General features: G+C 38.8%; 1 protein-coding gene across 17 annotated transcripts in view; it reads right to left on the reverse strand.

Annotated features, from left to right (window-relative positions):
• Window positions 1-850: 850 nt before the first annotated feature.
• LOC131235550 (uncharacterized) overlaps window positions 851-13,609 on the reverse strand; it is a 79,003-nt gene continuing 66,244 nt past the window's right edge. For 3 of the 17 annotated variants that reach the window (XM_058232741.1, XM_058232749.1, XM_058232745.1), the window contains 7 exons: window positions 12,725-12,798; window positions 6,394-6,481; window positions 4,029-4,186; window positions 3,828-3,870; window positions 2,366-2,431; window positions 1,341-1,448; window positions 851-1,143 (listed from right to left, as the gene is read on the reverse strand). In XM_058232741.1, the coding sequence (XP_058088724.1) occupies window positions 1,012-1,143; window positions 1,341-1,448; window positions 2,366-2,431; window positions 3,828-3,870; window positions 4,029-4,186; window positions 6,394-6,481; window positions 12,725-12,798 (669 nt within the window). In that variant the 3' untranslated portion in view covers window positions 851-1,011. Of the gene's footprint in view, window positions 1,280-1,340; window positions 1,449-1,607; window positions 1,710-2,365; window positions 2,432-2,519; window positions 2,616-3,827; window positions 3,871-4,028; window positions 4,187-6,263; window positions 6,332-6,393; window positions 6,482-12,724; window positions 12,799-13,609 lie in introns of those variants that run through there. The other 14 variants (XR_009166205.1, XR_009166211.1, XM_058232742.1 and 11 more) reach the window with 14 other exon arrangements.

A 13,609-nucleotide genomic window follows, 5' to 3' on the forward strand; every position in this document is an offset into this window, starting at 1 on the left:
TTTCCATATCATTTTAATGGTTGAACCCAAAATTGATGCATATCCAAAGCTCAAGTGGACCATACCATAGGAAAAAGTAGAATTATTGATTTCCACCATTGAATCACTCCAGATCGGATCCATTCGGTTCGCATTTCGGTTCGGATCGGTCCGACTTGACCATGATCCGAACTCGATCCGAAGAACAGTCAGATCTGACTGATCCAATTTGAACCACACCGATCCAAGCCTTCAGTTCAGTTCGGATTGAGTCGGATCCACGGGATCAGATCGGCAAAGCCCAGCTCTACATGTTCATGTGACATCCAACCCTTCCAATAGACTGGCTCTGTCATGAAGACCGCCTTGTGCAAAAGCCATCCCCATCAATTCTTTTGGGAGGCCACACCATAGAAAACATTGTTTAGCCACTAATAAATAACAAAATACAAGTGGGGATATGATTTAGCACTTCCTCCGCTCTGATAGCCGAGTTCTGAACTCCTTTGTTGATAGTTGGATGCACCCTTCCTGACATGTTCATGTGACATCCAACCCTTCCAATAGACTGGCTCTGCCATGAAGACTGACTTTGCAAAAGTCATCCCCATGCATTCATTTGGTAGGCCACACCATAGAAAACACTGTTTAGTCACTAACAAATAAGAAAATACATGTGGGGTCCACTCAGTCAGTGGATGTGGCTGATTTTTGCAGGAGGTAATCCCTACGATTAGACCAACCTTTTGGACGGGTTAGATACCTCTCTCTCTCTCTCTCTCTCTCTCTCTCTCTCTCACACACACACACACACACACACGAGGTAATCCCTATCATTAGGCCACCCTTTTGGACGTGTTAGATACCTCTCTTTCCCTAAACTAGTCTTTTCATTCCAAAGCTTTCAACTGTTATCACTGTTGCAATTAAACTCACAATGGCCATGAAAACACTTATAATGGCTGTTTATATCATGTCTATAAGATAATGAGAATCCTATGAAGCCATTATAAATGATTATAACAGCCATCATTACGAGGACCATGTATTGGATAACTCAGGGAGAAACAAGAAAGTATATTCCTCCCAAATCCCTTCCAAAAACAATGAATATAGGTCCGTAGCAACTCTTACCACATCATGCCTTGCAGCCAGCAGGGACACCTGCAGTAGCGAGACAGAGACTAGTTAAGTAAGAGGGTTGTTATGGCTACCTTCACAAATGTTGCTCCTTGACAACATCTGCAATAAAGATGCTCCCGGATTCACACCATCCAGCCAAAATATCTGTATCAGGGCACTGTTGTATGAAGAATATTTTAGAAATTTTATGAAGTTATGGAAAGAAAGCATTTGCATACAAAGAAGTTTGCGGAGGCTGATTCTTGTACCTTGCTAAATCCCAACCAGTTTGAGTCACCTCTAAATGAGAATACCTTTTGGCTTTCTTTCCACTGTCCGCAGAAGACCTGCAATTGAATAATTTAAACCCCCATGCTAGACAAGAAATCTCATTAATGGAAGAAATTTTACATTTGGAGTTGCCAGGGGAGGCACCAAATAAAAGAGAGAGTTGTGGGTTAACAGTTATTTTGAGAGTAACAATTTATGACTATCTTCCCATTCACAAGTATGATGTATTGGACATGTTAAACCAGATCACTTATCTGAGCCATCCATCTAGTAGCTGACAACACTATGGATATGCCACATTGTACAAATAGTATGGCCTGCAAACAAACGTAAAAGGGAAAAAGCAGTTTTGGTTTTAACTATCAGCTTGCAGGTCACTAGTAGAACAGTTAGCATCATTCCCTGTTGCAAATTTTGATTCAAAAGGCGACCCACAGTGAGGCCACAATGGATGGATTGTCTAGATTAATTATCTGATGGTCCATGTATTCCAACACGAGAGTTGCACCACAATATAATGTAAATGAATTGCTTGGATTACTTTGGTAAGAAAAACAAAATTCAACTTCTCATTTGCTCATGTATTTCTGCACATAAAGACTGCATGTCAAAAAATTCAAGGTTTGCGAAATTCATTTATAAAAAGAAACAAAATCCTCCTATGAAAGATGTTCGACTATCTAAATTTCAAAAGGTTGCCCAAGAGTTCAGCTGCTGGACACTGGCGTGGATATCCAATTTCTGAGGCCATATGTTTTTCTTTCCCTGCATAAACATGCATATGGTCCTGTCTTTATAGATTGTTACAGACGAGACCATAGTTTTTCTACTTATAAATCTAGCTGCCTTCATGGTAAAAACGTGGAAGATAAAACAAGCAATCATAATATCATAATCCAAAATTGTAGCTAATGACATAAATATAAAAATAAAAATAAGAAGGACTTGAATCTTTTGCATTTCAAACAGTCACCTCATAATCAACACCTTGTATGTAGATATGATCTGAATCAAGTGATGAGAAAGCAAGGCCCGTTATCTGCATATGATATCCAAGGTATAAATCAAATCCATTGGCTAAATGCCTTCCAGACCTAATAAAGATAAAGAAATGTATTTAATATGACCTTCTTTAATTATGCTGATCTCGTAAACTTCAAAGAAGAAGAAGAAAGAAACACGAACATGTTGAGGAAGAAGAAGAAGAAGAAGAAAAGAAAGAGCTTCAAGATTATTAAACATGTAACAAATCGATGTCTGTATAGCATGGTTACCTAAAACCCTAAACTGAATTACAAAACAAAAAAAAAAAAAAAAAAAAAAAAAAAAGCCATGCACACAAGAGGACCATTCAGTAGCACATGGCTGCCTAAAATTTCCAATGCAAAATAATCATAAATTTTAATGGAGATGTGCCAAGTCCACGTGTGTATAAGGGATGCCAGCTACATGCCATCACATGAGCCACCACGATAGACAAGTAGATTATCCTAGGCATTCCAACAGTGGGTCCGACCTTGATAATGTTATCAGACAAAAATCAAGCTGGACCTCTTATGAGATGACAGTGATGTTAAAAACAAGTGGATGGTTTAGAAAACTTCGGCTAAGTTTTTCTCAATAGTGCATATGTTTTGTAAACCATGGCCCACCAGATGTGTGGATTGACCTGATTTTAGGGCAGGGAAAATACATAGTGGGAACCCCCTGACGGATGGATTGTAATTCATAACTGTGTCATGCTGGCACATATGGTCGCGTGTAAGTGAGCTGCCTTATACAAGCATGTGGGTGTAGCAAAGCTCATCTAGCTGAAAGGAAAAAAGAGGTAAAATACAATGCTCAGTCCAAAAGGTTGTTTACCCTTTTGGGTTTGTTTGTGCAACAAGAGCCCGTGGTTTAATGATCCCAACCATTGATAATATGACCATGGATCTCCTATGCACCAAAAAGTTAAGACTGGAAGAACCTAGCTGTACGGTATTTGCCCCTTTTTTGGTTGAAAACCTTTGCTCAACCATTTATTTGTGACCCCAATTAGTTGGGATAAGGCTTAGATGATGGTGATGACCTATTTGTGACAACCTAGCTAAGGGTTTGGATTCTTCCCAACTAAAGGATCTTTGGTACGCGGGCCATCCACAGTGGGCCCCATAATATCAACAGTTTGGATCACTGAACTGCGGGTCAATAAGGCTTAGATGATGGTGATGACCTATTTGTGACAACCTAGCTAAGGGTTTGGATTCTTCCCAACTAAAGGATCTTTGGTATGCGGGCCATCCACAGTGGGCCCCATAATATCAACAGTTTGGATCACTGAACTGCGGGTCAAACTTGCATGGGCTTAAAACATAAACAGTAATGTATAAACTCTCAGCCCAAGCATTGTATAATACCTCTAGAAGCAAACATATTTTAGGATATCAACCCACCTCATATTTTGAGCAGTTTACCCAACGTGACAAGGCTGACCATCTGCACTCAAGATGTCAAATGCAGCTAAGTGTCTTGCTTTGCATATAACAAGTAAGAAATATTGAAATGCTAGTGCTCATCAATCTTTTCTTGTCCTATAACACAAATGCCTATTCGAAAAAGATTACATAATGCATAAATTGCAATTGTCTACAAACCTGCGAGGGTCATATATGGATACAGTACGATCAGATCCACCAACTGCAATATCCCCAACTGCAGAACTGCAAACCGCATAAAAAATGTCTCCAACTGATCCACAAACTCTCTGTACACAACCATCACTATTCTTCATTCTCAAGTCCCATATTGTTAGCTGGAGTAGTTTCAAAGGTGAGGTCAGAAGCAGTGCAGCATAGATAAAGCAACATTAACATACAAAAGCTCATGTGTGCACGTACCCGTTCACACATGCACACCCACATGCCATGCGCAAATATACACATACCCTTGCACAAGCACACACCCACATAATGTACACATCCACATGCATGCACACCCACATGAGCACATGCACATGCCCACACGTACCACCAACCACCCACACCCAAAAACACTGTGCGCACATACACACACATACCCTTGCACAAGCACATGCCCACATAATGTACACACCCAATCCATACACCCACACGCATGCAAGCCCAAATGACCACATGCACATGCCTATGCCCATGCCCACTCCTACCCCCCACACATAATGTACACACCCAACCCAAACACCCACATGCATGCAAGCCCAATGACCACATGCACATGCCCATGCCCACACCTACCTGCCCTTATCCCAATTAATTGGGGTTAGTTACATGAATCATGTTCTCCTATACCACCCTATCAAGCGCCATAGATTCAATTCGACCATAAGTCATCATCTTTTCTTACTACCTCCACCCATGTCCTTTTGATCCTTCCCTTTGCCCTTCTAGAGCTTTCAACTTGTACCAACACACTGCTTCTACTTATAAATGTATGTATATATGTAAGGTGGTATAGGCCGTATGGCACAGGCAACCCACATGAACTATAGGGAGAGAGTTGGAGGGAAAGGGTGCTGCTACACAGGCGTGCTCTACAAATAAGAGAGAGAGAGAGAGAGAGAGAGAGAGAGAGAGAGAGAAGGGTTCCTAGAATGGTTTCAACGACGGACAACCCATCCCCACTTTTTCCTATGCGTTGACCCACTCAAGTTTTAGATTTGTCTCGTTTTTGGGATGACATCCTAAGACAACCCAGCTGAACAAATGTATGGAGCGGACGTGGAACGGTCACCACAGTGGGGCTCACATAGCCTTTGTTGCATAGGATCCCTTATACTATAAGCTGGTGTGGGCTACATGCAAAGAAGAGTCATGGGGGCGGGCTACTTGCATTAAAGAAGTAAAAGGACAAAATTGCCCTCGGTTGAAGGGCTACACACAACTAATTTTCCAAAAGTTCATGTGCCTCCCCATGACAAACTGCAAAGGTAAAATTGGCCAAACACTGCTCATGTTATATATATTAGAGATATGTGTGCATAGACATGCACACAGAAATGGGAGTGAATTACCTGCCCCTAGAGGTATGCAATTTCCGTGCCTCTAGATTGTTACTACCACACTTGTCGCACGTGTATGATGATCTGAACTAGACATCCTATGGGCTCAACCTTTGATTGACCCTTAAAACAATTTTCTTCGATTAGACCATCTTAATCATCTAATAACTAAACAAAATTTTCTTTGATTGGACGATCTTAACCATCTAGTAACTATGCCCCTTCCGTTGTTGGGTTTTGCCCTTTTGGTGTTCATTCCTATGACACTGAAAGCTAGAATTGTCTAAACATGGTGATTTTGGACAATGATCCATTCACTATTGGAGGCACAAAATGGATTTTGATTTCATCCATGTATGTCAGATGTTCAAAATGACATAGACGCACGGAAGAGATTGTTCCCCCAGATACATGGAATCTTCTCCCTATATATATATATATATATATATATATATATATATATATATATATATATATATATATATATATATATATATATATATATATATATATATATATATATATACATATATATATATATATATATATATATCGCTACAAAACTGTTAATGATCCAATCATTATGATTTTTGAATGGACTGTCCAAGCATCCCGATGGAGCCGTTTGCCGTTTACACCACATCCACCAACAGTGGTGTAAATGACAGCACCTGATCACACACACACACACACACACACACACACACACACTCACACACTCGCTCACTCGCTCACTCACTCGCTCGCTCGCTCGTGAAATACACTTACTCACTCCACCTGCTAGCTTAATTGCAGACTGCAACTCAGGTAGAGGTAGAGGGTTAATGTCAGGAGACAGCCGATCGTGAAACACCTTGTCATGCAAATCATAAGAATTCTGGTTTTGATGATTGGCAAAGCTGAGACCAAATTGCCAGGAGCCTGCAATTAGGCTGTGATAATGATGACAATGATGATGATGATGATGGTGATGAGATACACACCTGGGAACCTTCAGCAACAGCTAATATTGAAGAATCATCCCCAGATAATGAACTTCTTAGAAAGCATAAAGAAGAGGGGTACAACAAGCTGCCACATAGCTCATTTTAAAAATTGAAACTTCCAAAGAATACACAGAACAAGTTACAAGTTCTTTTGCAATTTAGAATTTCTAAAGTTTAACCAACACAAACCCAGGGGTCTCTACTCATGGCTCAGTGGTAGATACTGTGTGTTTCTACTCTTGAGGTCATGGGTTTGAGAACCCATGTGGTGTGTGTGGGTCTAAGAGTGTGTGTATTCACCTTTCTAAAAATAAATAAATAAATAACCAACACAGATCCAAGAATTGAATAGTAATTTTGTACAAGATAGTTCTGAACTAAAACAAAACAATTTATTGTTGATGTCAGGAACATTCTATACCACACATTTTAGAGAAACTCAACAGCCCTAAATGAAATGTTGTCATTAGGTCATAGACCATTAAAAAAAAATCCATAGCTGATGAGAAGAAAATGTAGTGAAACCAGTGTTCGAAATATCGGTATCGGGTTACTTATCGCACCTTTGGGAAACAGATACATATCGGTTATCGCATGGGATACATCGGTTGTATCATATAATGTATCACTGTTGTTGGAAACATGGGGAAATTCGTCGATTTTTTCAATGAAACTTCAGTGATTATTAAAAAAGACATCAATATACACTTATAAATCAAAACATTACAGAAAAAGAAAAAAAAGTGCATATTATAGGTTTTCTTTGTATGGGGTCCTAATCTATACATTGTCTAACTGAATTAACGCAAGTATATTCAAAGTGTATTCATATAATTTATAAATGTAAGAAGACGTGTGGAAACACAAGCAATACATTCAAAAGCAAAAGAAGAATCACTAGATTAGGTTATATACATGTTTGATTTTATGCTTGGACACAAGGATTGCAACCAATTTGCTAGGAAGTGGGAAATTTTTATTTTTTTTCAATTTTCCGCAACTCAGCTCATCTCCTCCAAATCTCGAAATTGAAGGTCCCAATCCATGTTTTTTTCATGATAAACCATGGATTTGTAACAATTTGACACTGATTTATAGAAGGAAAAAAAAAAAAAGGATCAAAATTTGAATATGCTCACCGGATCGAACATGTGAGATATATCGCACTACTTGCGAGTTTCGTATCGCAGGGGTGGGATACAAGATATATCGTGGGATATATCAGCAAATATCGTCGATATTTAAAACACCGAGTGAAACAATATCTGCACATAAAGAATAGGTTTCTAACTAGGACCTAGAGCCAATATCCACATGAATTGAGTCATTTAATATTGTGCAGCAAAGAGCCATTGCAGCAGAGCCCAGTCCACATGCAGATGCAATCCAATATATTTTCAAATGGAAAATAATCCAGAAGTGATGACCTTGCTCAGTAGTCAGAAATTAGGTAGAAAGGACAACAGCATGCATCTTTGGGATCTATGGTGGTGAAATTTTTTTTGATAGTTGTTCATGTGAGATTCAATGATGCAATAAGAAACAAGGTAAAACTACTTCTATTTATCAGGTACAGAGGTTGAACAATTCAAAGATGTCATACGAAAGTAAATTTGCATTAGGACATCCATCTTATCATCAACAAATTTGACCCACATTGATGAGCCTAGAAACCTTTGACGTTAGGACCTCCCTTTGAAGTTGTGTTTGGTTATAAGCCTAGAAAACTTATAGACCTTATTACCATGTTAGTCTCCCATAGACCTTCAAAGTTTGCAGATGCATTTGCACACTACATTCATGACTTGCACGCGGATATTAGAAAACGGATTAACATAAGTAATTGAAAATATAAGAAACTTGGTGACTCTCACCATGGGTTCAAAGAATATCAGATAGACGAAAGTGATGATAAGGACAAGGCCTGAATGATTTCCACAGGGGACCTTAAAAAAATTACAAGCCCGCAGTCCTGGACCATACATGATTTTGAAATGATTAGGTTATAATGCGTACTTGGTAGATCTTCCACCTAGTATGGGTATTAGTGCTACATTCAATGAGGAAGATTTTATGCCTTTTTAGGACCCCCTCTCTTGACCTAGATAATGACACACCTAACTTGTCCCATTGCCCATGGACCTTACCTGACCCCTCTTCTCAGCCTCCACCACTTTTACCATCCATACCTACGAGAAGAAAAGAGATGGATGATATTTTGGACAGGCGGGTGGTTTTCACTTGTCATGGGGGCTTTTAGAAATAATTAGTAAAGTGGAAACATCAACCAGTTTCAAATTGCATGTGGCTTACAGAAGCAGATCTTTAACAACTTGACATGGATTTCTTGGAGAGGTATTGCAACTTTATTTCGCCAGATGCGAAATCTTCTTAGTCGAGGAGAGTTTATGAGGACATTTGACCATTTAGAGTATATCAGAGAAGAAGGTCAGCCCAATCTTCACTTTGACTCGACAACTTGTACATGGGCCCTGGTGGGCCGCACCGAGGACTTGAAGATCCCACATGCATGATCGTGCATCTTACACTAGGAATATGCATGTGTGTTGCTTCTTTGAGGAGTTTTGACCGTTGGATCGTGAGGACACAACGATCCAACTATTAGATCGTGTGGATCCTTTGATTGGGTGTTGGATCATTGAGACCCTTGATCACTTTGGTCATTAGTATTATGATTAGCTAATTTTATATTTTTGATGATTGTTTATAGTTTAGGATGAGTTATTTTCAATTCATTGCATCATGAGACATGTGGGGTATATTTTTATTGAGGGTATTTTTGTCAAAGCGCGTGTACTAACTATGGGGGAGGGGGGGATGCTTGAAAAAGCTCTCTCCCATGTGATTTGAGATTTTCTTGTGAAAAGAGACTATTTTGTGTGAATCCAAACGTATGAAACCTAGTTATCATTTTCATCTCTATCTTCTTCTCTTCTAAAAGGTTTTTCTTTTTTCTTTTTTCGTTTTTTTCTTTTTTTCTCATCTCTTCTGAAATCCTTGTTCTCTACTACCTTTCTTCTATAAACGCTAAACCCCTTGCCCTTTCCTTCTAAACCTAAACCCATTACCTAAATCCATCTTTCTTAACCTAACTCCACCAAACCCAACCCATCACCACAAGCTCTACGTACGAATAGGGTCGTATGACCGTACGATTAGCCCCTTCCCTCTGTTTTCTTCCCTTTCTTCAATCCATCTTCCTATATTATAAGCCCTAACCTAAAACCCTAATTCCCAATTCCCTACGAAACCCTAATCCCCCAATTCCCTACAAAACCTTAAATCCTTAATTCCCAAATCATAAATCTCCCATTTCCCCCAAAATTCCCAAAACCCCCTTGAAACCCTTACCCTAGAATTGTACAAATCTGCCCATTGAATTAGAACCATACCTATGCTAACGTGAGAGTTCCAACCTCTCATTGGGCCTTATATTTTTATGCTTATATGGTTTATGCTTCTGTGCGATTGTGATTTAACGTAAATTTGAATTTTATTATTTGTTTGGCACTCTTTTAATTATGGTAGAATGACATGTTATTATATTTGACTTACTTTGATTAATCCATTAATAATCTCCTACTTCCAAATGGTTAGATCACATGCCCTGCATCACATATCCTGACACTTCCTATGTTGTTAGCGACCAACACTTGAGTCATAAATCATTGGTTGCTAATGCAACTGAGAATCAAACAATTCAGATTACAGTGAAATTCAAGGAGATGGTCCGAGTTATTTGAATCGCCATTATGTGGTAAGAGTAGATGCATCATGAATGGTTGAATTCTCAAGTTTTCTCACACTAGACAATGAGTTTCACTGATCGTTTATCAGAGGTGAAACTTGAGCACTCTTATCAGCTTCCACCTCTACATCCTAATTGGTACTTAATTTTGTGTATGATATATTTTTCATTGAATGGTTGCTCCCCACATCAATTGTTGTGTTAATGACATACAGGTCCTTTGGAAGCTATTTGGTAATTTGATATGACTACTATTGCATTTAATTCCATAGGGACGGACCCATAAAAGAATATAGGTAGTGTGTTGCATAGTTGTATATGTACATTGGTCATAGTGACAAATCTTGTTCTCAGAAATTTCTTGGTTCGGTAATTTCTCTTTGATATTTACAGGTTTTGAAGTCTCTCAGGAAAACCTCTCTAGAAAGAAAATACGAAAAAATGTTTATTAAATAATTTTTAATGTTTTAAACATGTCTAAAACGAATTTATTTAAAATTTCAGATAATTATTTTAATGTAGTGGGCTACATATAGCAGCATCCCGAACATGGACTGGTTTGATCACTCGACCCTGTTTGCACGTGGCCTAATGGGTCTACACACCCTATTGATCTGAAGCAAGGACATTACAAAAAAAAAAAAAAAAAAAACTCATTACTGCCATTAATTCCTACACCGTCACATTGCTTTATGTCATAAAGTAAGAGAAAAATGTTTAGGTACAACGTTTCACGTGAACTTTCACTTTTAAGACCTTAATTCTTTTCAAGGTGTCACTTATGCTGATGATTCAACCCATTCATAACCAGGACAACCAATAGAAACTATCTTTATTGAAAACTAGGATGTTCCACTACTCCACTCGCTATATAGGCAACAATGTATAGATCAATGGATAGCTAATGGTCTAACTGGGTGTACGTTAATTGCCTTTTCTAATAGGTGAATTGATCGTATTTTAGCCCCATATGATGTATATGGGATGGCCCATCTTTTCCATGGATTGGATTATGTTCCCATTGAAATATTGGCTGGAAAGAAAGCATTATGTTGGAAAATACACATATGTATGGGAACATTTCTCATGTGATGTAATGCAAGATGGTTATATGGTGGAGCCGGTAAAACCAAAACACTGTACAGCCATTTTATGACAGTACACGTGGCAGGTAACAATCGAAGCTGTCCATCTAGTCTATAGATGGCAGTTGGTTCAAGATACAGATAGATTTGATCATTCTAGCAATCTGCATAGTGGTCTTTTAAAGTATGGTGCAGAAAACAGTTATGGTTAATGTTCAGTGATAGAAATTGAGAAAAATGATGATTGTGATTGTCTGATAAGGGTGATTTTCGAAACATAGTTCCTTGATAATGAGCCCCACTATATAGACAGTCCTAATTGACATTTCATCTTGCCACGCATACTGTAAAGAGATGGCTCTATCATGTTTAGGTTCTCCTGCTCTACTGTAGGAGTTCCTTTATCTTTTCATCATTTCCATCTCCTCTCTTGCATACAAACAAGAAGAAGCTCCTTATTCTCCTGTGAGGATTGATTTTGATATCCAGGGAAATTTCATTTGGGTACTTCAAATGAAATTAAGTTTGCAATAATCATATATTTTTTTCAACTTTCTTATGTTCTCAGGTATTCAAGCTACCTGAACCGACCCAATTATTAAATTGGTCTAAACTGCTGGACCAGATCCTGACCTGATTTTAAAATGGGTCCAAAAAATGGATCCAGACCCATTCAAATTGGGTCAGGTCTGCTGGGTACCAATTGACAGCCCCAAAGCAATCACATGATATAAAAACATAAATATTGAAACATATAAAAGTTAATAATCTGAAAAGAAGAAATGCTCTAAGGGTTTGTTTGGATGCTTGAACTAGTACAACACACGTGAGACAGGGATGTCCATCCACCTAGCAGAGGTGTCCATGTACTGACTTTGGGTGTGTGTACAGGGGGGTCCATGGGTGTTGCTGTTTTGCGATTAGATGACCTCCTTGACATCCTTTTTGTGAAGTGTGTGCTACAGGAGTGAAATAATGAAGAGTTGATCCCATGGCATATGTATCAACACGGCACACTTGTGAGAGATTCAGGCCCTGTGGTTTGAGTACCCATAGGTGGTGAAATTCCACTAGCGTGAGTGTGTGGGGTGTGTGTGCATGTGTAAAAAAAAAAAAAAAAAAAGGCCCTGTGGTGAGTGGTTTCTAAAATGTGAACATGCTCTCTCTACAGTAATCCGGGCCATGTCACATTGGTTGCATTTGCTGGAGTACATTTTCAGTAGAGCTGTGGAGTAGGGAGCATTTTCCGTGGAAACCTTTGTCCTGGACAGCTGCATTTCAGACTCCCCCTTGTACAGCTCAATATTCGAATTTATGGACAAACAACTGCGTCTTAGGGGAGTGAAACATCCAAACATGGCTTACCATGGATAATCATGTTCTAAGTGAGTTATCGCTGCATCCAAATGACCCCCAAGGAAATTTAGATAAAACTGGAGAAAAGGATCAGTTCTGCATTATCTAGCACACTCACGTATGGAAACTCTGGAGGTGGATATCTTGGTCATAAATATCTATGCTTTTACAGAAGCTACGAGCAACAGCTGTCTGAAAATATCAAATTGTGAAGTCATAAGAAATCCGAGAAACCTTGAGCATGTCCTAAACAAAACCTCAGCAATTCCAAGCAATAAAAAACAGTTCCTGTTCCCCGAAAATTTTAAAAAAAAAAAAAAAAAACCCACAAAAAAAGGGGGAAAATGCTATATTTTATGACTGTGGTAGAACTCACCAGCAGCACATATAACAGCCTGGCCAATGTGTGTGACATCCAAGAAAATGCATAAGGTGGCCCCTACTACGAAGATGGCCTAGTACAAAAATCAGGCCCATTTGCCAGGTGGATCAACCTTGTAAGAAAGAATGGGCAGTGGATAACCAATGTAAGAAAAGAACGGGCATTTAGGGGAAAAATTTTGACAACTGTCCACATTCAACTTACACTGGGCACCCTAGCTGATGAATTATGATTGGACCAGATTGATATTTGGGGCCAGACTTTCTGTATTTGGTGGTGTTTTTTTTTTTGGATCTAGGAAAGAAAAAACTAAATTTATTTTTATTATTTGGTTCATGTTTTTAATGGATTTTTTTAGGGGATTTGCTAATCTATTTGGTCCATATGAAAAAATTCCAACTCCCTGAGAGTGGAATCAGTTAAGTTTTCAATTCATGGTGAATTCTTTCATAAAATAACTATGCCACTAAGCCCTATTGGGGGTATTTTGAGTTTTCTCAATCTGGTTGTCAGATCTGGAAGTATGACAAACATGTTGGACCAGGTTTATATCAATTTGTTATGCTTCATGGGGAGTTGGCACATAGATGGCATCTTGCTTTGACAATGGGCAATGTACAT

Source organism: Magnolia sinica, chromosome 19, assembly GCF_029962835.1.
Source record: "Magnolia sinica isolate HGM2019 chromosome 19, MsV1, whole genome shotgun sequence".
NCBI classification, from domain to species: Eukaryota; Viridiplantae; Streptophyta; class Magnoliopsida; order Magnoliales; family Magnoliaceae; genus Magnolia; species Magnolia sinica.